The 26,985-nt window shown below is 44.1% G+C and overlaps 1 protein-coding gene across 3 annotated transcripts in view; it reads right to left on the bottom strand.

Moving 5' to 3' along the window:
• Positions 1-22,251, bottom strand: part of mle (dosage compensation regulator mle) — a 126,787-nt gene extending 104,536 nt beyond the window's left edge. Inside the window, exons 1-4 of one of the 3 annotated variants that reach the window (XM_050196377.3) lie at positions 21,932-22,251; positions 21,715-21,858; positions 14,141-14,296; positions 11,502-11,641 (exon numbers count right to left, since the gene is read on the bottom strand). In XM_050196377.3, coding sequence (XP_050052334.1) covers positions 11,502-11,641; positions 14,141-14,296; positions 21,715-21,858; positions 21,932-22,045 — 554 coding nt within the window. In that variant the 5' untranslated portion in view covers positions 22,046-22,251. Of the gene's footprint in view, positions 1-72; positions 6,655-11,501; positions 11,642-14,140; positions 14,297-21,714; positions 21,859-21,931 lie in introns of those variants that run through there. The other 2 variants (XM_050196378.3, XM_050196379.3) reach the window with 2 other exon arrangements.
• Between the last annotated feature and the right edge of the window lie 4,734 nt (positions 22,252-26,985).

Genomic DNA, 26,985 nt, shown 5'->3' with positions numbered 1-26,985 from the left:
TTACATTTGGCCCAAATAATCAATATATAATTTTTAAAAATTAAGCACACAAAAGCAAGAACTGCTGCATACCCAAACAAGGCTCACCAGCTCTGAAACCACACTTTCAATGTCCAGCAGCCATGAGCTGTGCAACAAGATGCTGCCTCAGCATCTCGTAAGCAGGAGCAGCATCCAGCCACCTGTAGAACACACAAACCAGCCCAGCAGTTTCAGTACAATTCTTTTGCCTTCCAATGTAGCATCATGAGAAGCTGCTGGGCTGGTCTGTGTTCTCCTACCTAGTCCTCTCAAAAAGCTTACCTAGAACAGAACTATGCCAGTACTGGGTTTATACCTCATGCAGGCAAGTAGCGCGTAGAAAAAATGTATTTATGAACCATAAAATTCCTCAGCCAACCCTGATGAGCTCGATTCATTCACTCATTTTAATGCAAATAACTCTCTTTGGCTCATTTGCCCATTTTTGTGGTAGGGAGTGGTAGGACTTTCATTGCCGGTACAAAGGCACCAATGCAAAGGGCACGTGCTCTCTTGCAAAGGAGTTGGAGGGTGTGTTTGGTGTTTAAAGCCAACTATTACAGCTCTCTAAGACACATGTGCTGTAATGCAAGAACTTTTGTGCATCTGAAGGTTTAGATGCTGTGGTGGAGGCATTTGGGAAGGACAGCCCCTCCTCTCTCCCACCGTTAGTTTAAGAGAAAATCGCTTCTGAAGGGTCCACATACCTTTAGCGCAATTCAAGTCACTCGCCCCCTAAGCGGGGGAGTGGTGAGGTTACATACACCATCACTGTCTTTTACAGTGAAATCTCAATATAACAAACTCCAGGGGACCGCAGCAAACTATTTATTTTGAAAGGTCATTATAGTGAAAGCCCCAAAATTAACCATTTGACCCACCATCAGTTTATCAGTTGTCACTGTATGAGCTATTCATGAAAATGCCACTGCTGGCTCTCAGCCTGTGCTGTTGCAATTTTTCATAGATTCTGCCACTACCAACCCCCATATATTCAGTGGCGCGTGCAAAAGACGCTGACGCTGAGAAAACCACGGACAATGAAGCAACTCCATATTGCCTATAAAGCATAACATTTCTTCTTGTTTGTTTTTCACATTCCTTGCCGTGGACACCGCAACTGTCTTACTCGAAGCGGACACCTCAACTATCCCTCAAAAAGTGCAAGCGCATGTAAACGACATTGTCCGGAAAGTGCAACTGTGTGGCGTTCCCGCAAGCGCGGAGGTTAACATTTCTTCGCGGACGCAGCTGGTACGGACACAGAAAGAAGCGTGAAAGAAGAGGCACGCACAGAAAGAAGGGCGAAAAAAACGGAGAAACATGCCTCCATTGCTAGACGACACTTCTTTGGGCGGATCATGCACTCAGAACACCTGAAGCGTCGTCACCTCCGCAATAAAGTCCCCTCCCAGCGTTTTTTTTTTCCCTCTGACGCTGTCTCGGGTTTTCCGAATCCATGCGCCGTGGTGTCCGCTTTTTGCGCCTCGTCTGCTAGCCTACTGTTCCTGCTGCCGTAAAGGATACACGGAAATCTAAGAATCCCCAGAATTTTGAATATTAGTTCGTACTACTAAGGCATTAACATGACACGAAAACTGAATAACAATCATTCTGAAAAGTTCGTTAATGTGGTGTTCGCAGTAACGAGGTTTCTCTGTACTGCCGTTGGCGAGTAAGACTGCGGCCAACAGACGGCGTTACAGTTTAATGCGCAAAACGCGGCCACAGAGGAAGCCGAGCCAAGACAGAGCTTTGGATTCAGCGCTGCAGCTGCTTTTGGTCGAATAGCGTGGGCCGCAACATGACATAGACGTGGAATTCTCTGCTGCTTGCAGTTTACGAGTTTCGTGAGCCAGCAAAACCAGCGCAGCACTATGCCATAACGAAACTACTGAAACAAGAAAGCACGGGAAGCGCAGAGTCAAGCGAAAACTAAACCTTTCGACCATACATTGTTGTCAGGGGTAACATCAATGAGTTCTTTTTTTTTTTTTTTTCTAAACATCAAACAGAACTGGACAAGTAGCACTTTCTTCCATCTTATAATGCAATACAATTATTTTTTTTTTATTGGGAGAGGTTGTGTACTAGTGACAGAATTATAATAAGGAGTGCCTTCGTCATCGGGCTAGTACTTGAAAGTCCTAGGTGAGTTGTAAATTGTGCCATGCATTTACCCCAATTTTTCGTATACTAAAACTTCGTTCGCGATAATATTGACGCCTTAGATATTCTTGAGCATGAATCTATCAATTTAGATTGACATTTGCCTACAGTGTCCCTTTAATGAAGCACAAAACCAGGCACAAGCCTTACCAAATTTTTAGCTGTAGTGACATTTCAAAACAATGAATCACCATAGAAATTAGTTTTTTTCTGACTGCTCGATTCTTCAACATCATATTTTTCTGCATATAACCAGTCTCCACGTATACCCTGCACCCTCAATTACAACACCACATAATTTAAAAAAACACAACATAAGCCACAGAAATAACTACATACATGAATACTCAGATCTTCGTAAAAGCGGTCTCCATTCACTTGTGCACATCTCGTCCACACTGTGTTTTTAACCAGAGGATCTGTTAAAAACCTCCCCGGCAATGCTGCTGATCATCAGCTTGCACTGTGCTGTAAACGATTGCCATCGAGCACAGCTCATAATGATTCAAGTTCGAGTTCACCAGTGCCGCATGCGCTATTTACGAACTAACACAGCCAAAACCCAAAACGGTGACACTCGAAGAGGAGAAGAGGGGAGCGTCAATACATGGGGATTGAGAGCGGATGCTCAGGGTGGGGTGCCTCAGGAGATAAAGCTTTGGATGGCAGAGCACTTTGTGTTAAAATGTAGCCTCACTGCAAAATTTTTGCTGCCGTGAAGCCACACCAAAAGGCGAAATTTGTGTACAATAACCTGCACCCTGACTTTAGAGTTAAAATTTTAGAATTCTTGGCGCACATAGTAAGCACGAAAATATGGTGTTTGTAAACTCATCCATGTATGACAAATCAGCCGGCGGTTGGATAAGTTTTTTTTTCACCATGAAATAGATTGTTCGACAAGATCTGGTCTCCTGCTAAAACTAAGCTCACTGTTTTGAACAGTTTCTGCTTTGCAAACAATGCTACTGCCTGGAACTTCTTATGAACCTTTTTAATTTCACATTCTCAATATTTTGATTTGTTTTTGTTCTTCTAACCTATTATCTTCCTCAGCACTGCAGCACAATTTTTTTTCATGCACTTAAAGCAATTTTAATGAATACAGCAATCAATGAACAGCTTTTCAATAGAAATACGATTTGATTGTTTTTCTCATACAATAAAGGACATCAAATCCAATGAATGCAACTGGGCTTCAGATATGGCGCTCAGCAGTGAGAATCACACAGGAAAAGGAAGCCTGTGAGCACAAGTGCTTTATGGCTTCAATACCTCTATAGCTTCTGTAAACAAAATCCAGACAGTCAAATGCTGTTAGCTCATCAACATAGGCACAGTTAACCCAGCACTGGCACAGTTCGTAAGTATATGTAACCATTCATTTTTGTTTGTGAAAACTGGTGCACCAAGCACAGGAAAGCCCAATTGTTTTTCTCTCAAACAAAATGAGCTAACTTGTGGCTTTTAAACATACAATTCTACCTCATATGAACTACAGGTTCCACAACAGTACCTACACTCATCCTATAATAAACCTTTCCTGTCGTGATGGCATCATAGACTCTCTATGTTGCTTACATAAGATATTCAAATTACAGCATTATGAACAAACTGCCTGCTATATGAGTACTGCAAAGCTTTAATACAAATTCAAGAAAAAAAAATGCATTAGAGCAATATAACTTCACTACTAATAGAGAATCAAGTAACCAATTTGACATAGAGTATCCTAGGTGCTGTAAAGCCAGCCTCACAAAGCCTTAACTGTCAAAGCTAAAATAAACCAGATAAGTCAGAATGACTTCATAAAGTGTGGTTTCAGAGAGGTGCCAGAACATTAATGGCGATTGGCAGTCTAGAAAATAAATCGGTCTCTGCCCACCTTGTACACTGCACATACTTATGTTGCTAGCAGCAGATTATTAATTAAAGAAAACACTAAGCGATTCAAGTGACTTTTTGGAATGTGCTTTATGACTTTTTGCCCAGCAAGCTTAAAACAGTCTGTTAAAGAGCCCCTAAACCACTCAAAATGTTACATAGTGGCAGCTGTCCACCAGTCTACAATGAACATACAGCCGCAAGAATTTAATGAAATGGTACCTAAACAGCAAAACTAAAAGGTGTTTAATGACTAAAAAAGTGCTTAATGAATTACTGTGCAGGCACCATAGTTTCTTGCTCACCTCTGCTACCCTCCCCCCTGGCGTGCACTCTCACCAACTCCATGCAGTGCAGAAAAAGCTACGGGTCGCATCAATACATTAGAAGAAAGGCTCCTCCACTGTCCATCCCTAATCGCCCTCCGTGCAATGCCGACGGAATGAAAACTTCATAAAAGAATTAGTGGTGCACAATGGCCGAGCCCCAGCCTTAAAACACACAGCCGGCTCTTGTTATGTTGGCACCATAACCGCTGACCAATCGACAGCCTTTACCTGGGTAGGAGCCTGCCCACTTATGTCATGACGTGCAAAGAAGGGACAGGAAGAGCCCCGAGAGGAGCACGAGATTGTTTTCTAATTTGCAGCATCTCCACGGAGCTTAGTACTGCCATATTTGCAAAAGATGATGATAACAATAGACTGTATGTGAACAAAGATTTATAAAATGTGTAAAAAAATGTCAGAGGTGGTTTGTGGGGCCCTTAAATGTCTTCTGATGTGTGTCTAAAAAGTTCATAAAAAGGCAGAAAAAAAAAATTTTAGCGCTAGAGCAGCATAAGCACACAGTTATCTAAGCTTTAGGGGTGTAATAGAAAAGTGGCAGGAAAGCAGAAAAACAAATTTTTTGAAATACACTTCCACAGTATTCAACTAGTCTCTACAACATAGGAAAGGAAGCACAGAATATACTATACATTTAACGATAAGAGCCGGCAACATCAAAGTAGAAAAGGCCCGTCTCACCACACTCAATGTATGCAGCCAACAACCGCAAAAGTTTTTTCTCAACAATACTGAACAAAATTTTTGCCATTAAGATTTTTAGACCAAATGAAAGCTTAGGTGCTGAAATTGGTTGACGCAACCTTGTTTTCAGACAGAAACTAGCAGAAAATGAATTTATAGCATTTTTCAGATAACACTACGTCTAGTGGTTGCACCGTGAATTAGAGGAACTGACGTTTCTGTGACGCTATCTGTGCCGGATACCGACACGCCAGCCATCGCCTGCGTCTCCATGCGCATGGATGACGCCAGACAGCAGCAAACGACGTCCCAACTGCACAGTTGCTTGCAGCTGCATACTTGTTTTCACAAGCAGAGCTTGTGCCCAAGTTTTCAAAATCGCTGTTTGCATTGGTGTGCTGCTTTGTAATGTGATCAGTGAAGCACCTGGCACAACACAGGAGAATGCCCTTATGCTGCTGCACGCAAGGGTCTGAGAAAAGTATCATCGGGCGAGACAAGCCGTGTCATACCTTTCCGGCAAAGGGTCGAAGCTTCGAAGAATATGAATTCGCGCTACGCACCCATCCCAGCCAACATGGGTGCCAAGAGCAAAGCACGCTTACGTCAGGCAAGCGCTGGCTGTGCACCTCTGTTGCTGCCATAGTTTCGTACAATAATTACCAGAGGGAACTTTGGCGCCAGTGTCTACGGCAGCTGCAATCGGGGCAGCTCAGCCAGCATGGGAATTATGGGAAGTACATGGATTTGCCCAAACTTCGTCCTTCTGGCTTGATATGGCATGGTGACTTTGAAAACTCACAATTTTCAACAAAGTACTGTGTAATAAATTAAATAAACATTATTAAAATTGTCGAACGGCAGGATTCGAATGCAAGACTTCTAGCACAGAAGCCCGATATTGAAACTATTAACACCAAGGACACATACATCGACAAGTGGCATAAAACGCCCTTACGAATTTATTGCGGGCAAGCAAATGCCTTGAGATACTTGCCGCATTTTGATTTGGCCATCTCAACAAGCTTAATTGTCGTAATTAGTAGCGTTTGTGCATGTTCGCAACGTCTTCTGCACTTCAAAAAGTATTGATTGATCTGAAAGTTGTGATAATGAAGGCATAATAAGCCACAAGAACATCTAAATCCACAAGCACGAAGATCAGACAAATCCATGTACTTCTCATCGTTCCCATGGTGGCTGACCGATTATGCCAGAGGAAACACTATGGCTCTTGCTGCTGCAAGCCGGCACACATGATGTCACAGCGGTTGGCGTGCAGCCACCGCACGCTCATAATCCTTCAAAAATACAGCCATTTGTTTAAAAATATGTGAAATAAACACTGCGTATCGAAACAGTCACATCTTCAGAGTCGAATCTTGATGCTTCCCTCAATTTTTCATATTTTTGTTCAGTATCCCTTTAACATAGCCTGGGGCAGACAGAATTCCATCCCTTCGGATGTGTTATGTAAAAGGACCATGACACCAAATTTTCTAGTTTTATTCATGCAGTGCATGTTAAACCGCACATGTCCCACAGCAACTGGCAAAATTTGAACACACTTAGTGCAGTAAAATATTTATATTTGAATTTCTTATATCAGAGTTAAGAGAGTAAGCAGTACTTAAAATTGAACTTTTGAAATGCTGGCTCAACTTTAATAAAAATTGGACAGCATGTTTAAAGTGATAACACAGGGTCTAGTTCAGAATTTTATCAGAATAAATTGCGAGAGTTGTGGCTCTTCAAGAGTACAAATGATTATAATTCGTCATTATAACTACCTTTCCAAAAGGAAAAGTTTCGCATTTTTGTGCCTTACATAACATTATGAAGGCCCAAACTGTGTTGCAATTTATGCTATCTCAGTAGTCAAGTCTGTCTTGTCTAATACATTCAAACCTACATACTATACCGAACCTCAATTTACCCATCTATTTTCATCTCGCAATCTTAGTTTCACTAAAAATCGTGTATTCTTTTCGCATTTTAACAAAAGTAATTTCGTGGTACGGTTTCGATTTAACAAAGCTTTCAGCCATTTCAATCTAGCATAAGAACTATAAAAATGTTCGCCGCAGCAAAAGTTATTTGCAATTACCGCATTTTCCGGTCTAAGTTGCACTCCCCTCAAAACAGTAGTTTTTCTGAGGAAAATATACAAGTCACACCAGTGTATAAAACATACCTGTTCAGTTGGTAAGCTATTTTTGTTTAATTTGGAGGACGCTTAAGCTTCGCCTTTAAGAGTGGAACGCAATAGCATTCAAAGATTCCCGACTGCTTCTCACACTTCCCACTTCACGCTTATGTAACTGTAATGTTTACTGGAAAAAGCTGGCCGCAAACGCTATGCATGAAGGCGGGTTTTCTAGTAGAAACGCGGCCTCTTGTGTGGGTCACGATGCGGCAGAGGTGAGTGCCATCTGGAGGTACAGTAAAACCTTGTTAAACCGTACCCGCTTAAACAGTAGTTTCGTTTTAAAAGTAGTAAAGTCAAATCCCCGACTCAGCGGCCATTGAACATAATGTGTTTTGTATCCGCATAAACCGTACCAGCTGATTGGGTACGCATCGGTTAAAACGTAGCGTTTCCGCTTTTCGTCGCGCAAACACGGCGGTGCGTCGTCTCCATCGAGCGGCCCGGCAGAATAACAAGCCTCAGAGATCAGAACAATGGCCTCCAAGCACCCTGCGCATTTGCGCGTGAAGCCACATTAACATCAACATCACTTCGGCACCGTGCATGGCCGTGCCAGAGAGCAATTTTTGTAGGAAACTCTATGCCAGAGAGCGTTGTGGTGTTGTGCAAGCGAGGATTCGCGTCATGCCGTAGCTCAGCTAAAAAAAAAGATGCCGAGTGCTCAGCATAGGAGAAAAATTAGACATCGTCTGTGCTATCAAACGTGATATGGAGAAGTCGGCACTGGCACGCGACAGGGATCTGCTGTTGACTACGGTGTGTGGCATTTGGAATACGAAGAAGTTGCTCGGCAGCGTTGCTGTGACCGAAGAGATGTCGGCTACGAGGTTCGACTTTACGCCATCGTTGCCTCTGTTGTTGCCGAAGTGTCGATTAGCGACAGTGATGAGGACGGCACGGAAAGCAACAGCACCGGCGATTTAGGCCCAACAGTGGCAGAAGCTGCGCGTTACGTCAGCCTCATGAATGCAATCGTCGCGACGAGAGCAGCACCCGGCAATGAAAAAGGAACCCCGGGACTTCTGCAGCACTACTGCGCACGTGCACGGAGAATACGTAATGCCAATGAGGAATCTGCCATGCCAGTGTTTGCCGAGAAGAGGGGGCTGGCTGAAAAGCTGGCACGCAGCTTCAGTAAGTTTGAGGCCGCTGTCGTCGTGCTAGGCGGCCGCGACATCAAACGAAAATAACACTTTTGTTGCACGAAGTGAATAAATACTGCATGTTTTTTCCCCTTTCATCGCACTCTCTCTGAGTTCCATTTTCGACAGGTAAGTGGGCGATCTCATGCTGATTCGGTTAAACAGTACGACCGTTTAGTATGTACTTTTTCCGAGCTCTGGCCAACTATGGTTTAACGAGGGTTCACTGTATTGCAAGGAATCGGGTGCGCCGCTCTGTGGCCCCCGAGATACTCGCAAGTCGGAGTGCGCAAATGGCAGATGCCGTGGCCGGTCTATGAATGGTAGAAACGCCGAAAAACGGGTTTTAGTTTTCGTGTAACAGAATGATCATATAGTGAAATTACAATCCGACTGTAGGTTGTGTGCAAGTTGGACTTTACGATTTTTCTACGTATATTAGCTTGAGAAATTCAATTGGTTCAACAACTTCCTTGCGCCACATGCAGGGCCTGGGTATGGGTAGTTCAAAAATCTTTTGGCCATGACGACGTTTAAAGCCGGATGCCAATGCCGGATTTTCTGCGGCACGGGGCCCTTAACGCTGTCGCTTCAAAAATACAATGGTATTTCACTTCGTGAATGCAGGTCATACGCAAGCAATGATGTGAACACTCCAGGCACATTTCTGCCAACGTGGTCGCCGCAATCTTCCGTATCATCGCCCAAGGTCTTCCATATAAAGTCCAAAGGCAATAACATTGTCTCCGCACGTCATATGCTGTATGTGCAAGTGAAAACGTGCAACGTTGAGCCGAATCATGCACGAGAGAGGAAAGCAGGAACGCAGCGCAGGAGGTAGGGGGGCAGCTTGTACTCTGGTAGCAACTGCGCAGTTTACGCAGCGGCATGCACCGTATCTTGACAGTGACCTGCAGATGCGACAACTTCGGAGTCGGTCAACTCGCGATACGCCTGCCACCACTTGCATTGCTGCTCCGTCCTTGAATGGCGCTCAGCAACTCGATCTCAAAAAGAACCCGGTACCTCCATAGCACGCACTTAACTCCTTGCAACTGCCAGAGGAGGTCATCCCAGCGCACTTCACGTGGCCATAGCATCCAATCAGATTTTGAGGGCAGTTATTCCCAGAAAAAAAAACGTATGCAAGTCACACCGTTCCATAAAATACAGACAAAAAATTCCGAAAAATACGACTTATACACAGGAAATCACGGTAAGTGTCCTTCAACTTAAATAGTTTGAGCGGCAAAAACGCCTTAGAAGCGCGCGCGCCAGGACACAGTATGCAGGAAATGCCACTGCGCAATTGGTCGCACTGGTAAACAGCTTGTGGAGGCCACAGGGCTCACAGCAGCTCGGAATGTTCGGAGAAACACAAAAGCTGACAATTCGTTCTACTCGAAGGGGGCAGGGAGGAGGTGAACACGGCGCAGTAATGTGATCAAGCATGCTCTGGGAGGGGGAGAGAGAGACTCAGTTACTCTTCGTCGTTAATGTGGTTGGAATATGGAACCTCATGGCAACACCAACGATGAAAATTTCCCTATCACAACAATGTTTGGACAGCCATGTCATGGCCCTTTTAAGAAGAAAACATTTACACAGCAAATTGCCACATGAAACTTGCCAACTAATATTCATTATTAACAACTTATATTATCTCTCATACTCTAAATGCAGAACTGAAGCCAACCAGCACTTAAAGGGCCCCTGAAACGGTTCCAACAATTTGTGTAGGCGCGTGGGGTACAGCTTAAGTAGAACATTCGCACCACAATTTAAGTGAAGCGTCACGATTACAAGCGATTACAAGTTAACCTCCTCCCTAGCCACGCTTTTCCTCCTCAACTCGTTCGCCGAGCGATCAGGGCTAAGCTCAGCCTTCATTGGTTCTGCGTCACGATGCGATGTGACATCGTCTACGTCCGGTTGTTTTGGAGCCCGCCCCCGCCCACGCGATACCTCTCCGCTAGCCGCTTGGCCGCCGATCACCAGCGACAGCTATCCAAGCAGCATGCATTGCAATCGTTCTGTTGATGGTCATTCGTGTCATGGACCCGGAGCTTGAGGAGCGGTTGCACCGGATGAGCGAGGAGATGGGTTTTAACCCATATAGCGACACAACTTTTCATAATCCACTCCACGCTGACGACGGCAGCAACGATTCGCCACCACCAGACTCACCGGATTCCCCTAACGACCCCGACGACAACGATCACTACATGAGCACGGTATTGTAGCTGCAATCCTCCGGCGTAAAGTGATGGCCGCAAACGCGCAAATCCTGGCAATTATCGAATACCGATAGTCCGATGTGCTGCAGCCACTCTGCTCGTCTGCTGCCTTACAGAGAGACACAATGTCGCAAGTTGACATATTTCCAGTCACTACGTCTGCAGCCCACAATGCAACAATGGTGATTCATCGTGCTCACGAAAAGACAGAGCAACACTGACAGCAGAGTGCTTGTCAAAGACTGAGCACGTTGTAACACAAGCAGATGACACTTGCTGTGTGCTGGAAGTGCTCAACGTACTGAAAATTGTTCTTGTGCATTCTCTTTATGTTACTTTCTTTTTATAAAAATAAATTAACTAACATTCCAACTATTACAAACATCATTTACCATAAAGTTGGAAAAATTATCAATCATGCGCCCTGGGCAGCCAATCGGATAGCTCGCCCCACTGACGTCAATTGGGTGATTTACGTCATATGGGTAGGGGCAGCAGAAAATTCCGCCGAGCAGGGTGCTACGATCGGCAGCGATGTGCATTCTTAAAACCTTATAATAAATTACACGTTTTACGCAGAGCACTTAGATGCATCCATTAATGATCAGAAGGACCTACTCAAACGACTCGGTACGTTTGTAGAAAATCGTCAAAATCGTTTCAGGGTCCCTTTAAGACTTGCCTATTTACTAGGAGCAACAAACAACAATCCGAGGACAAATGATGTCTGCTCTTACTCCCCTTTCACATTTGACATGCTGTAAGGCAAAATTTAAATGAAGCAAAAGGAAAAAGACTTCAACTATACTTGTTGTGGCTTGGTCCAACTTCACTGTAAGTGTAATCAGCATTAATCTTATTCATCTGCATAAACTGATGCAGCCTTGATTTCGCAGTGTCAATTGTCCAGTTGCCATGGATGCCGGAATTCATGTCCAAGTCCTCTGCCTGCACACATTAAATGTTAGCATTTCACTAGTGTGTTCCTTATAAAAGCTATTCATGCACTAAAAGTGGAGCATAATAAGCATCAGAACAAGTTTTATCTATGTACTTGATTGTACAATATAGTCGAACCCATTTATAACAAACTGAATCGTTCTGCAAAAAGTGGTCATTATATCAGTACCGTATTTACTCGCATAATGATCGCACTCGTGTAATGATTGCACCCCTGAATTTTGTCGTCAAAATTTGATTTTTTTTATTTCCCGCGTAATGATCGCACCCCGAACTTGCCGCAGCAATATGTCGTGTGCCAAGTCTAACTAATAATGATTGCGCTTACCATCTGTTGAATGCTACGCGAACGACTATTCAAGACGAACCAGGCGGTCTGCACGCACCAAACACTCTTAAGTAGATGCCTCATTTCATTACTTTCATTCCGCACTTCCATGACAAAAAGAGGTACAACCAAACTTTCCTTTATTATGTGTAGGCCTTATAATGGTTGTGGTCAACAACAAAAAAGGCGCCTTTCGATTTTTCTCATCTGCACTCGTGGGCAAGCAACAAACGCAAGCGCCAACGATAGTAGCCACGTTTACACCGATACGTTTAAAGTGTACCTTTTCATACGCCAACGCTTGTAACACAGCTAAGATATTCACCCACCCTTAGCGCAAACATGCGGTGTTAGGATAGTAGTGAAGACAGATGCCGCAGTTTCCGCAGCATGCCAGCCATGTGTTTCTATGTCACTGGCAGCTAAGCGCGCCCATCTGTTTCTGCCCCCTCAAAGTGGACATGGCTAAGTTATTGCCGCAAACTTGCCGATATTAACGATATTATTCATTACTGATACGGAAAAAACTGTTTCAATGCATGTAATGTACTCACGAGAAGAAAAAAAAAATTGCGTTCGGCGCTTTCGGCTTGCTCAGCCGGCCGCCATTTCTGTTTTGGTGTCCCGCACCCGCATCCCGCAGCAAACGGAGGACGAAAAAAATTTTTTTTTTTTCGCGGGAAATTTAACCCGCGTAATGATTGCAGCCCTGAATTTGCGTCAATCTTTTCTGACAAAAAAGTGCGATCATTATGCGAGTAAATATGGTAGTTTGTTATATATGGACTCACCCTTAAAAACCTTTTTTAAAAAAACCGCACTGAAGCTGTCATTAACATTTACAATTCAGCAGCACTTTGGTCCGAAAACCAGATTTTCAGTCATTTTTGTTCCTGCTGCGTTCCCGCACTTAGCTGCAAATTTCCACTAGAAACGTCCGTCTAAAGATGAATGCGGCATCAAATAGCTCTTTGAAAACAGTGCCTGAATCTGATCACCTGCCTTTCCAAAACTGCAAGGGCAGCTGCCATTTCTTACTCAAGAGGTTATGATATATTTTACTACTAGTGGGACAAGACTGTATTCACATTAGAGAGCAAAGCATTCCAGTTGGCCGGATGTGTAAACTTCGGAAACTACTGCAGTATGCCGCTATTCTGTGAAGGTCTCGGACATTGTGGTCTCGGCATTATGACAGCACGTCAGCCACACAAGAACCACAAAATTGTTATCCATGTCACTTCGGGCAAAAAAAAAATGCGAAGTTCAATAGGTATGTCACTGTAAACCATTATCAGCAATGCGTAAATGAAGCATTGCCAAACTGTGATCTCCAGATAATGGCATATTAACTGCCAATCCTTCACAGTGTGGCAGCAGCGCTTGGTGCAGTGTTCTCGCCAATTCGGGCCGCACGAATATCGACATTAACGACAGAAACACTTGAGTAGCCATTGTTCTCATGGCAAAAGGACATAGATGGTAGCTCCAAATCATTGAAACAGGCATGATGCATGTGGTGCTGCAGACAATTGCGCAATAATGCAAGTGCAGCCATTGTGGCATCCAATAAAGGACCGGCGCATGTGCTAGTGCACGCACCGTGCCATGCTGTTTTTGATGTATGTCTCCTCCCTAGAGGCTTGCCTTGAAAACAGAGTGACCTTCTTCAGAGCATCCGAAATCCGCACGCAGCGCTTGCTCGTTCATCCCAAAGGCCGTATCATCGTCATGGTTGGACTGGAGCGGGGTGCGTGCTGCCGTGCACACAGTTTGGTTGCACTTCCGTGCTTTGGTACTCCACGTGCGACCTCTTTTTACCGCGACAGTTTTCATTGTAACAGTACAGCGATATAAAGAACATATCTGGAAGCAGTTTTATCAGGGAGGGTCAGAAAATCATAAATGCATAGAAATGTGGTTATTATAACTGATGGATCGTTATAAGTGGTTTCAACTGTACTCATTTCAACATGACAAATGATTTAGTTTTTAATACCGTGTAAAGTGAAAGCTGATATTCAATTTCTATTACAGTAGTTGAATGTACGAGCAATCGGTGCACATCTGAAATGACGCCCACGCTTCACTGCACATGAAAGTGATGCACACAGTCGCACTAACACCAAAGGCCCTACCACTGGGCAGCAATGGCTTACTTCTTCAAGCCTTCGTTTTTCAGCCAGCCTGTCCAAGTAAGATGCTGGTGGTCCTTGTTGGTAGGGCAAAACTGGCTTGCGCTCATTGGAGAGAGGTTCTTGTTCCTCACTGTTTTTGATATCAGGGTCGTTTGAAGGAGGAGGAGGTCCACCAGTCTGTAAAAGAATAAGAAAAATGCACTGCTTACAACAGTCTACTACATGACACAGTAGTGATGCTTATTCAATAATGCAAATGCAAACCTGTAAAACCACATACACCACACAAGGGCATTGAAATGTTTATTCTTGGTATTAGCCACTCAGTTTCATGAACGTAAAAACTTAGCATACACATGGCTAGTAGGTCATTAGAATCATCATAATAAACCAGAGAGACATAAGAACCCTTAACATATAACAGCAGAACTGCCTTTACTAATGACAGGTTTTAAAAGCCAAAGAAAGTGCAAATGCTTTCCTGCACTAAGACCAGGGTATCCAACCAGGGAAAAAAAGATCCAAGGACACCTCAGCACTTCTTACGAGTTGTGAATGCGAAACCGTCAAGTCCAATTGAACGCCACTCAGTGGACCTTCAAGTTATAAACTTCTCGTGGGCAAGCGAGCGTGTTGCGACGCTTGGCCAATGCCTCCTAGATAGCACAAGGCCAATGCACTTCGATCCGTGACATCACGCTACCTTGTTCAACTGCCATAGAATTTAATGTGGATGCTCCCAAGTAAGCCGCGGTGATTTTGACGTCACCGCTTTCGTGATGCCGGGCTTGGCAATGGAAATTTCGGTCCAGGTAGCATGATGTCATAAAGCACAGTGCACAGGCGTGCTATCTAGGAGGCACTGGTTTAGCCCAGTGCGTAAGACACTCGGCTTCTAACTGTGGTGTCGCATGTTCAAAACTTGCTATGACCAACATTTTAATGCAAAAGCATTACTTGCCCTATTACCCAAAAATTCCATGCTGTCGGTAAGATGGTACCAAAATGGCCTACGAGTAAAAACACGTCGAGTAAAAACATGTCAAAACTGCTCGGATTGACATCCAATTTGTCAAGCAGGTTTCTGTAAACAAAGTTAATTAATAGAATTGAAAAGAAAATTTGGTACATTTCGGTCTGGGTGGGAATCGAACCGGGCCACCGTGGTGCAAGGTGAGCACGCTTCCCCGACGCAATGGTGGCTTCACAGTTATGGGGACGTATTCTGAAATGGTCGCCTTCCGCGAAAGTTTCGCCGCCGCGAAAGTCACATTCAATAAGCCAAGCGACTGCTCACCCATGACGTCAGCCTGCACTACCAACGCGCGCTCTCGAACGCTTCACATTGCATTAGAGATCGCGCCCGGCGAGTGCAGAGTGGCTCGGGTGTGTTGTTTTCGAGTGTAGTGGCCGCAGTACGGGTTCTGCGCACTGACTACATTTGCTTATGGCCTCTTTAGGTAAAATAAATTGAATAAGGAGGTGTGAAATGTTATATTTTATGTGAATCAACAAACATCGCCGCGAAACAATGCGTGTAAAACGCCACCAAACAGGCTACTATAAACTACCACCCATCTTATCTCTACTACACTCCACCACCAAGCGAACGCCAAGAGACGCCAAAAGACATGTTCATTTCTTCAATACATGTCGAGAGCACCCATCGGCACCATGACGTTAAAATGACGTAGGCCGGAATTACTAGATGCCGCTGTTTAATTTCCGATTTTGCTAAAATCTCCAATCAGCGCCCGCTGTTGGCGGAGGCATGGCTAGGGCAAAACTTTCGCAGAGGCGAACATTTCAGAATACGTCTCATGGTTGACTGAAGTTGTGCTTAGTATGTGCATCATTGCACATGTCCCATCACTGCCTCCCACATGTCACTTGCCCTTTGGATTTCATCGGTGCTGTTCTACTGCGATGCACTCTCGACGACAAATCGTGTATAAATGAGATGTACCTAGTGCATGCATTATTGCACAAGTCACGTCACTGCCTCCCACACTTGCACTTCGGATTTTATTGGTGCTGTGTCTACTGGGATGCACTCAGAAGCATCTACCCCAGCGGCATCTGTGAAACATTGTCGCCCACAAAGCACACTCCAGAATACGAAGCAAGAGAACGCAAAAAGGAATGCCGTGCAAGTTTACAACGTGCACGACGACATACGGATGAATACCTAAGCAAAAACATTTTCCCAAAGCGACTACAATGCTTTCGCATTCCCCCGTGAAAGCAGTCTTAAGTGTCTCTGCCGAACTTTTTCCTTTCAAATTAATTTTTTTATACACTAATCTCTTTCTAGTGATTACCGAGGCAAAGTTAGAATGCGGGCGAGAGCTTGTGTAGGCAAAGAATGCGCAGATAACACAGGCTTCCACAAGCGGGAGTGAGGGTGACGCTTGCGATGCCCTCTCGCGTCACGGATGTTCCCTTTCTCCTGCTCTGCTCCATCAAAGCACACACGTGACATGGCGTCGCGGCCAATGGGAATTTAGGTGCCAGAACACTGCTCCTCCAGACAGCTTTTTCACTCAATGGGCCATTTGATGCTTTCGCATTGAAAATAAATTTGTGTAAAGCAGAACTGAACCGGAGCAGCAATTTTTTTCATTGAAAAAAAAAAGATGAAAAATAATGGTTTCCAGTTCATGTGGACCGCCTTTCCTGGAGCTTTTCATCCATGCATTGCCTTCACCAGCAGCTAGACAGTGATACCTCATTTGTAAATGCACATGAGCTTCCCGATTAGAGAAGTGACAGACAGCACTGCTATAGTACAATCTTCAACGTTTCCCCCCATCAGGAGGCAAGCAATAATAAACTCATGAATGCTTGAAACTGATGAATGGAGGTCGCTTCTGCTCACATTTATATATGAACTGCTTAAGTACATGCGATAGAATTCATTATTGCTTTTGAGGAGGGCATCGACATCATTTTTAAACCCAAGGTTTCTTCGCCAGTTAACCCGGATTGGTGTAAAAAATGTTGATAATAAACGGGTACGACCTGCCCTCTTCGTACGTGGTGCCGACTGTGTCATTATCGCAGGTGTGAAAGTGAAATGAGGGCCTTGTGCAATGGTGCGGGGTTTTTTTTCTGGCTTCAGCAGCTGAAGTTGACCGAAAAAAGAAAAACTGCCAGTGCGAACACCATTGTTCTGCTTAATCACAACAATCTTGTATGTACCTGTAATGCTGCTTGATGTTATGAATCTCTAAGGCACACCGATCTCATAATGGAAGAAGGTGTGGTAAAAAGGACTTCTGTGATTTTCTTGAATTTTTTATATTTCACCATCGCATTTTCTGGGCAGTTGTGTATGCACCACAAGATGCTCCGGCTTATATATTAAGACATTTTGAGCGATAACATAGTGCCAATAAGCGAGCCTCTGTTCTGCAGAACAAAACAATAAAGAGTTTTAGCGTGTCTGGTATTCCAGTAAACGCAAGAGGACTCGGCATTTAACCAGATGAGCGGAGGAACAAACGGCAACAAGATTACACCATTTCCAAAAATTTACACCAGCAGCAAAGCAGAATACACTTGGTTACTGCAATATTAGCCTTGCATTTGTCTGATTTAGCTCTGTGCCACCAAGCAGCTGGCACCATGCAAGCCGTTCACATTTGCACCTCCGCTCATCTGGTAAAATGCCCAGTCCTCTTGCGTTTACCCAGATACCAGACACACAAAAACTAATAAATCACGACACAGTGCCAGTGAGTGTAATGTCAGCTCATAGGCATTTCTAAACCGCAATACTCTTAATTTTAACGGCTTATTTGACTTTATGAAGTTAATTATAGTTGCATGGTCAATTCTTGGTCCATTAGGTATGTGCCACATGGGTATGGGCCCATTCTTGGCCATTCCTCCAGAATGTGTATGTGTCCCTGACACAATGGGTGTAGAATCTTTAAAGGGACTGATAAACGATATTTAAGAACCTAGTTTTTTATGTCGCAATATAGAACTAGCCCTCGGTAGTGTTTACACCTGTAGCAGTTACTTCCAAAAGCATGTGGATACTTTGTAAGCAGAATTTTTCAATCTGAGCAGCCTCTAAAAAAGAAAGAGTCCCTCCTCCAGCAACACTGAGAAGTGAGAGCGATGCCATTAACCCACCTCACAAATTGTTAGAGCTGCCCATTGTTATGCTTTCACAGGAGTGAGTACAACTGTGGTTAACACCTACATTTTGACCTCTTCAACCGCTTTTGAAAATAAAATGCTGGTACAATAAGTTTGCCTTGTTGTGCAGACCTTTCTTATATACCTGTACCACGTTTTCCCCCAAGTACACGAATGCATATGGCTGGCTGATCCCCGTCATCGTTATTCTGTCGATAGACGAGCCAAGTCAACTCGTCGAAAACGAAGGCAGTACCTTTTCTACTCCCTACAAACGAAGATTCAGCCAAAGTTTTAACTGCGCAAGGAAGACAGGACATGAACATGTTCATGTCTTGTCTGTTTCACACAGTTTAAAATTTTGCTGAATCTATGAACCGACGAGCCCAACATGCCTTACAAACGAAGGCCTACCTGTACATTCTAAGTTGGAAACACTTATAACAGAAAAAGATGCACTGCATTTCAATACTAATAAAAAGACCAGGAACCACGTATACTAACAGAAGGTCACATGATAGGCCTCTTAAGACTATGTTTTTGCCACATGAGGCGTCGAAGGTCATTTTTCGCGACTTTTAGCGACAATTTAAAAATTTTAATCCACACTTAATGAGAAAAACATGGCTCGTTTTAACCAATACGAATGACAATCTTTCCATCAGTGGAGTTATCTCGATTCATTTTCTGAGCAGTTGTCTGTCTCTTTAAATGTGGGTACACCTGTGAGCAGAAGTATATGGACAACAGGGTTGCCGAAAAAAACAATTTTTTCGTAATTAACACACAAATGGAAATTGACGAGTGCACTAGAAAATTCGTAATGCCGTGTTTGGACTGCAGTTTTTAATTTAAAGTTGTATACACAAATAAAGGAGAAAATGAGTTTTATGGTGCAATCCCTGGTCCATATAAGTTCACGGGTGTACAACCACATGAGTCGTACTTCTTTATGTGTATACACCTCCCACTACGATGACCATAATACATCGCCTTACGCCACGTGACATCAATGAGTTAGCGTTAAACAGAATTCCACGCATTGCATTCAGTCGTGAAGCACTCACTGAACCATTTCGCTAGAGCTTCCCTTCAAATAGTTTCCGACACTTCGATTGGGCCTGCATGACTATCTTTTTTATGGTTTTCGTGGTATGGTGTTTTAGGAATTTCAGGTCAAGGTCAATACCAGTCTTGTTTTTGTGCCTTTTCTGCCTTTACTAAGCCTTCCCTCATGGCAAAATTGAAGGCTAAACCCCATGAGAGCGTTTTTGTGTGCGACTGTGATGAGCAACAGCGTCGAACAAAAAAAACGGGCCGTCGCTTGAACAGATCGCTCGGTTCTAGAAATCTAGAATCTTTCGCTCGTCGCCCGGAAGTGCTATGAGCAACTAGCCAATAGCAGGAAGCCGAAATCGGATGTACATCCCCCAAATACTACCAACTGTCGCACGGAAGGAGCAAACAACTGAATTTTTATACGTGCTAGGACAAGAACCTACTGCAAGACCCTGAGAAATATTTTATGCTGCTTTTTACAGTAAAATACATCAACTTAAATTAATGAAGCATGCGTCAAGCTAGTTTCGGTGCATATGTTGCTGCCCTCATACTGGCAACACCGGGGAGACGTCACTCAATATCATTGCTCGCATGGAGTACGACTTGTAGGCGACGAGTAAACGTGACAGCCATCTCCATTGCATCGCTTGTCGCGCGCAAGAACGCTTGCATGGGGTTTATACTTGATTGCTTTACTATTCGAAAAGCACAATCTACTAATACAGCTTAGCAATAAGGACCAAAAGTGGAGAGTGAAGCAAAGCGCAAATGTAACCTCCCACCTCTTTCTTTTTTCTCTCATTTTATACAATAAGCACTACTTGCTCAATGCTTCTCACAACATATTTTAATTCTTCACAATCTGCACCTTTGCTCCGTGTGACAGACTTCAGTCTCAACAGAACTATTTTTTTTACCAAAAGAATAACAACACAAACACAAATGATCCAAAGTATGTACTAACAGAAATCATTCAACTTATGCAGATACTGGGTCTGTTCGATTCGCCTGCACCACTGTGAACCAGTTCACGGCGGTTCACGAGAAGTTCAGAAACTGTGCAGCTCAATTCCGGAGGTGCAGGCCCAGCGAAACACTCGAAACGAATGCAAAGGTGCAGACGCGGTGTAGGCGTTATGCTACGTCAGACTAATGTGCACGGAGTGCGTAAGTTTGAGAGGTCCTGAACTGCAGGTATGATCGGTTTCTGGGGCGTAAATACACACCACAGTTGCGTAGACACATCAGACGTGCGTAAGCGGGGTTTTAACGGTGCTCACGCCTGTGTGCTGCGCCACTGCTTCGCACCTGTATGCCTGCACCAAGTCGGCACCGACAGTGGAGCAGGTGCAGCAAAATCATGAACCAGCCTTGCACCTTTCCTGCACCTTTTGAAACGAACGTCGTGGTTCTGCGGGCGCCATCGCTGCACCGCTGAAACGAATGGCAGGGTGCAGCACCTCGCGAACTGGTTCAAGTGGTGCAGGCGAATCGAACGTACCCATTATATGATGTGCAGCTGCATATATAATCTATGGAAATAGTGAATACGTAGCTAACGCGCTATCAAAGCAAACAGTACAGCTAGGAAGGATGCTGACTTCAGCTGTGGCACAAATAATTACAATTAACAATGGCGCTATCAGGCAGAGCCAGCAATAGGTGCTAAGTTCTTTCATGGGTCCCAAATATCACCACACAAATGTTACTCTTCATAAGCACATCAATATGTGGCTACAATAACTAGGGGAAAAAAAATCCTTTTTCTCAGCCTCAGTACCAGAAAACTTCTGTCACTGCACGACTGCACAGTTCGGCGGCCAAATAGAGTGAACGCGACAGTGAAGCCTTGCACATGGTTATACCTCGCATGCACAGAAAATCTGAACAGAGCTTTCTATAGAGCGAAAGCAATAATATACGAAATGGATAGGAATGGGATAGATTTCCTTGCAACACGTTTGGGTTCACTCTGCGCTTTATTAGCACCAGCCCCTATTGCCACAAACACCACGAGTCGATGTGCTACACCACGATTACAAGGTCGTGAACAATGTATATAGCCTTCGTGCTAGCGCTAGTTCCCACTTGTACACGACGATCGGCTTCAAACCTTTTCCCAATGTCCGACATCAATACGAAGCCTGGTGGCTGCAAAACAGTGATTCTGCCAAAGTTGTAACCAATCCTCGAAAATGTTTATTTCAGCCCTTTTGGTGACGCAGAGAGCAAAATGAGACAGGTTTTAGCCTAGCTAGGCTAGCATAATTGTGCGAACGGAAGACAAAAAAAAGAGAAAAAAACTGCACGCAATCAATCAATCTCACACACTAACCCGCACTTGATACAATGCTTTTTAACTGTTCGCTCACAACAAAACTTACCGGAATTTCAATGGGAACCTCAGACTGCGGAACATGGTTGTTGCGAACCAAATACTGCAGAAAATCTCGAGCTGCATTTGTTTGAGCATCTTTCTTGTTTGTCGAATTCCCGGCACCGACATAGTCGAAGCCTTGAACACGAACCTGTAAAGAAGATACAACTATCACCATGCCACTTGAGCTGCCATGCTTCATAAATAAAATGACAGAGCGTTACCTCGCAAAGAAACCTCTGACGATGCCTCGGTCCAGTGTTCTTGAACTCGTATTCAGGCGTAACCTTATGCTTTCCACACCAGGCGTACAGAAACGTCTTCGTCAAATCCCCCATGGTGTTTTCCCGAGAGGAAAGGGCCTCGGGGAGCCAACGATGTTGCAAATGAAAAGTGTCACCACGTACTTTATCGCCACGTACTTATTAGCTTTGAACAAGTTCAACCACGAAAGGTTCAACTCCTCTTTAACGCCAAGGAAGCGGCCGGCGCATCATTGTATTCATTATTGAATATGGCTGCTGCTAATGAAATGTAAGTCACGTGCTCGCACTCATGCAGGCGAAACATTCCACTTGTGCACCGGTAAAGTTTTTCTTTTTTTTTATCTACGTGTTCATTGCAAGAACGCACTACAGCAACGCCTAGAAATATTTTATTGAGTTACACTAAAAAAGAAAAAGTAATATTTTTGAGATGCTGGGCACATAGAGTTTCCTACAAAAATTACTAGAGGGAACTCTGGCGCTAGTGTCTACAGGCTCGAGTAGAGTTACAGTAATTCTAGGCTCGAGGTGGTTGTGGCGGCGTCTAACGGCTAGCCACAACTAAAGCAAGTTGCTTGGCTACATGGCCTCCGAGATTAACAAAAGGAAGTAGACCATACACTCTTAGGCAAATTTACACCCTATGGCTTGCCCCTTCTGCCACACAACGATAATCGTCATCTGCCTTGATGCGTTTTCTTTCTTTAACGCTGCGAGCCCGCTGCGAGTACCGGGCTCGCGGCGTTAAAGAAAGGAAACGCATCAAGGCAGATGACGATTATCATCGTGTGGCAGAAGGGGCAAGCCAAAGGGTGTAACTTTGCCTAAGAGTGTGAAGTAGACCATAGAGTTTCTCCCTAGCATAGAGTTTCCTAGTAGGAAACTCTATGCTCACTAGAACACAACTCTATGAAGTAGACGTTGTGAGCACGATGGATACGAGCGCAGACCAAGGAGGTTGAAGAAAAACTGGAGTGGAAGCCTATGGGCTCGGATGAAGCCAGCGGCGGCCATCTTGCAGGGGGCAAGAGGCGCCTGCCAAGAGGTTCGCAGCCGCTGTTCGCCGACTTTTCCAGGGGTCTTTAATTGCTTAACAGATTTTCAAGTTCTAATGCAACACTGGGCTATAAGGCAAGCGAGCGCAGATATCCAAGTATTGGGACATTTTTCCATCTTATCGTTGTTTCTTTTTCTTTCGTTGTTTCTTTATTGTGCATAATAATAAGGTTACAAATGGGGATTATATACAGAGGGAGGTCCCATATAGTCAACAGACTGTACAGGGGACCTCCCATTACAAATGAGTAGGATATGTAAATACAAAGCAGCTATATATGCAACACGCAAGACACCATATTAAGTTAGCCACTAGCTAACGCAGTAAAATATTTAACGACACAAAGCACTTATTAATATAATGATAACGATCAAATTGTTATATTGAGTGCAAAATTTTACGAAGGTCTGATTTGAATGTGAAAATTAGAGAGTATCTTAATATGACACGGTAATGAGTTCCAAAATAGTGTGGCTGAAAAATTAGAAGTAGATTTTCCATAATTAGTTCTAGGTTTTCGTAGTATAAGCTAGCTACAGCTGTTGGTAGAAGCGAAACGGGTAGACGTTGCAATATGGATACTGGCTGTTAGTAAATATAGGGAATGGGAGCTTTCCGTTAACTGGTTTATAAACAAGTATTCCAAGTGAGTATTTATTTAGTTTCTGTAACGATAAAATGCTGTTAGATCCAACGTTTTTAGATATAGGTTGTTAGATCTGAGCAATGGAGATATGCTTCCGATGTGAGCTGCTACGTGTAATGCGAATTGCTTGATTTTGGGTATGCTGTAGTGTGGATAAATGTGTGGAATACGTGTTTCCCCATGATGATATGCAATAATTAATATGCGTGTGAATAAAAGCGTAGTAGAGGGAGATGAGTGTCTTCACATTAAAGAAATTGCGAACTTTAATTAATATTCTAATTCCATAATGCTGCATTCTTTAATGTTAAAAGGATAAAACATGCTCGTCAAATTTTAGGTGTTTATCTACTATGACGCCAAGAAACAGCGCACTATCAGTAGGATAAAGTGCACTGGAAGCAAAGGTTAGCGATGGATACACTGAGACATGCTTTTATTTAGCTGAGAAGATGAAGTTAGATTTGGCAGTATTAATGTGTAGTCTGTTTAGTCGGCACCAGGTTACATAGCGGCGTCGTGATTAAGCTTACACATTAATGAATCAAGACTTTTGTCTGAGGAGAAGATGGTAGTGTCGTCAGCGTAAAGGATACAGTCAGAGCTATAGGACTTTAGGTACTGTGGGAGGTCATTAATGCATATTAAAAACAAGAGAGGTCCGAATATAGATCATTGTGGTCCACCAATGTTAGTTGTTTTAGGGTGCGAATAAGTGCTGGATATTGATACAGTATATTCTCTATCTTTCAAATAGTTACGTAGTAATCGCAGTGCCGGGCCATGGCGGCCGCTGGCTGCTTCCTGTACGTAAGTACAGATGGCGCTGCAACGAATCTTGTTTTGCAAATTTAGCAAAAAGGATGTTATGAACAAGTGAATCAAACGCTTTAGAAAGGTCAATAAATAATGCGCCAGCGAAATTTCCAATGTCAATTGCCTGCCGAATCTTCTCTGTCAGAAATATTATAATGCCAAATCAGTTGAGTAACCCTCCCTAAACCCAAATTGATTTGGTGATAGGATACAAAATTTTGATAAATAGCTAATTATAAGCGTGTTACGATTAGTTTTTCGATAATTTTACTAAAGAATGAAAGTATAGCAATAGGGTGGTAGTTAGATCTTTCTCTGTGGTTAGATGTTAGACGCTTATCTCCCTTCTTGAAAACAGGGATTATTTTGGCCTTCTTCCACGGAGGAAGGAAACTAAGGAGAGGCCCTGACGTCACTCTTTGTGAAGCAAAAGTGAAGCCGGAATTTGGCGTTGCTCATGGCGATGCTCCGCCTTTTGGGCCACCCTCCTCGCTTGTTTACATCTTTCGCGAAACCACGCCGCGCTGCGCGTGGTGTCGCGCGCGGAGCGCGCGCGCTCGCGCAACATCTGGCAGAGCACGGTGCAGGTAACACAGCGCAACAAGACACGGTGACTAACGCAAACCCGCCCACTCAGCGCCTTTGCCGCGGCCCGAAACCTACCAGAGCAACACGTGTGAGCGCTCAAAACCATAACAGCGCCGCCATTGTGGCCCAAAAGGCATGGCCATACAACAGAAAAAATAAAAAAGCAGCAAAAAAATGAGAACCTACTACGTCATTTCCGCCACACTTTTCTCCTAGCGCGCGGAAGGGATAGGGCCTCTCCTTAGTTTCCTTCCTCCGTGCCTTCTTCAAAGAACTTGGATAGATTCCTGTTTTGAAGATAAGGTTCACTATGTGACAGAATATTTCAGATATTAGGTATACGCTATCATTTTTATGAGAGAGATATGCAGCTGCCGCAAAGTGAAAAAAAAAAATTGGCGCAATAATTGTTTACTTACCTTAACTATCTTTAATGCAGAGTAGAAATTGGTCAATCATGAAAGCTGTCTGAACAAAAAGCAATTAAAACTGAAAATGTAGTATGACAACTAGCAGTACATGCAACGAACATAAGTTTTCATTATTATCTTCATTATAGTCAGGGGTTGCCAGTGCTTTAGCATCCCCATAGCCTGGAGGCAGGGTTTCGGAATTTGCTCAGAAATATGGACGACCTAGGTTGGCACTGTTTTCACAGGATCCACAGGAAACCTTGCTTCACAGGAAACCTTGCTTCTTGCCAGGAAACCGTGGTGATGGAGTTGGCAAGTCCTCCACAGAAGCACAGTCGGTACTATTGGGAGTTTGACACGGACTCGGGGTAGAGCGATCATACTGCTCCGCGGAAGCTGCATTCAGTATGGGCACCCTGCAATGCAGTTTGCCTGTACATGTCGCGCCACCTGGCAGCGGCGGTGAGCATCCGCGGGTAGGCCGTCACCGTCATTTCACCAGTGGCCGCGGTGCGCTCAGGCGCGCCTGCAAGCCTGCTTTCCCAATTTTCCAGTAGATTCCCCGCGGCCTCTTGGCAGCTCCTTTGTGAGAAGTGTGAACAAAAAGAACAAGCGCAGATACTGCTGCGTTAAGAAATGTCACTACCGCGAAGGGGATGTCGGCATCAAATTGTGCCGCTTCCCTTCGAAACCGGGGGAAGCAACCCGGCGGCTGAAGTGGATCGTCGCGGTTCGTGTCGATCTTGCGAATTTCTGCTAAACGAACTAAGACGTAAGTGCAAAAACAAGAAAAAGAAATGAAAAAGAGCCAGGAGCGGCATCTCTAAAAAGACACAATAAAGCGTCAACTGCATGAAAATGCGTGAACTGATTCCTGCTGTTGTAAATCAGTTTTGATAGTTGTTTAGCTCTTCTTGCTCCAAAACAAACTCGCAGTGGTTGTTAGGTGTCAAATCTAGCTTCGTAAGCGCTCCGTGCTGGAGCTTTGCATGCGCTTGCTTCCTCCTGCGCCAAGATCAAGACGCGAATGCTGGTACCGAGCTCATTCGTGCCGATGTTTTCTCGCGCTTAGAACAACAGAACTAAGGTTGGAGTACACTGCAGAACACGACGAGTGTTCGAAAATTAGCATTTCCCTCGCGCACACAAGAACATATTTGTTCAATCTTCACGTTGTTTAGTCTCAGCTGATTGCTCTCTATGATTCTTCAGCGGTAATACCTTGTGACATTCGTGCCCGAACGACAATACCAATATATGCTTGAGGCACTTCGTCAACGGAGAAAAAAGCACTTACCTGCCAATTCGCCAAAACCTCTACAATGTGAGGTGCAAGGCACCATCCAAGTAAGGAAGCGACAAATTACAGTTCAAAGACGTCCACGGCCGTATTTGCTCACTTAAGTGGCATAAAATAATGGTTCGTTAACGCATAATGGTTTGTTAACGCACTTCGATATCGACGATCGTAAGCATACTTACTTTGTTGTGA

The sequence above is a fragment of the Dermacentor andersoni genome, chromosome 1, assembly GCF_023375885.2.
Source record: "Dermacentor andersoni chromosome 1, qqDerAnde1_hic_scaffold, whole genome shotgun sequence".
Classification (NCBI taxonomy): domain Eukaryota; kingdom Metazoa; phylum Arthropoda; class Arachnida; order Ixodida; family Ixodidae; genus Dermacentor; species Dermacentor andersoni.
This window is presented reverse-complemented; position numbering and strand designations above follow the sequence as displayed.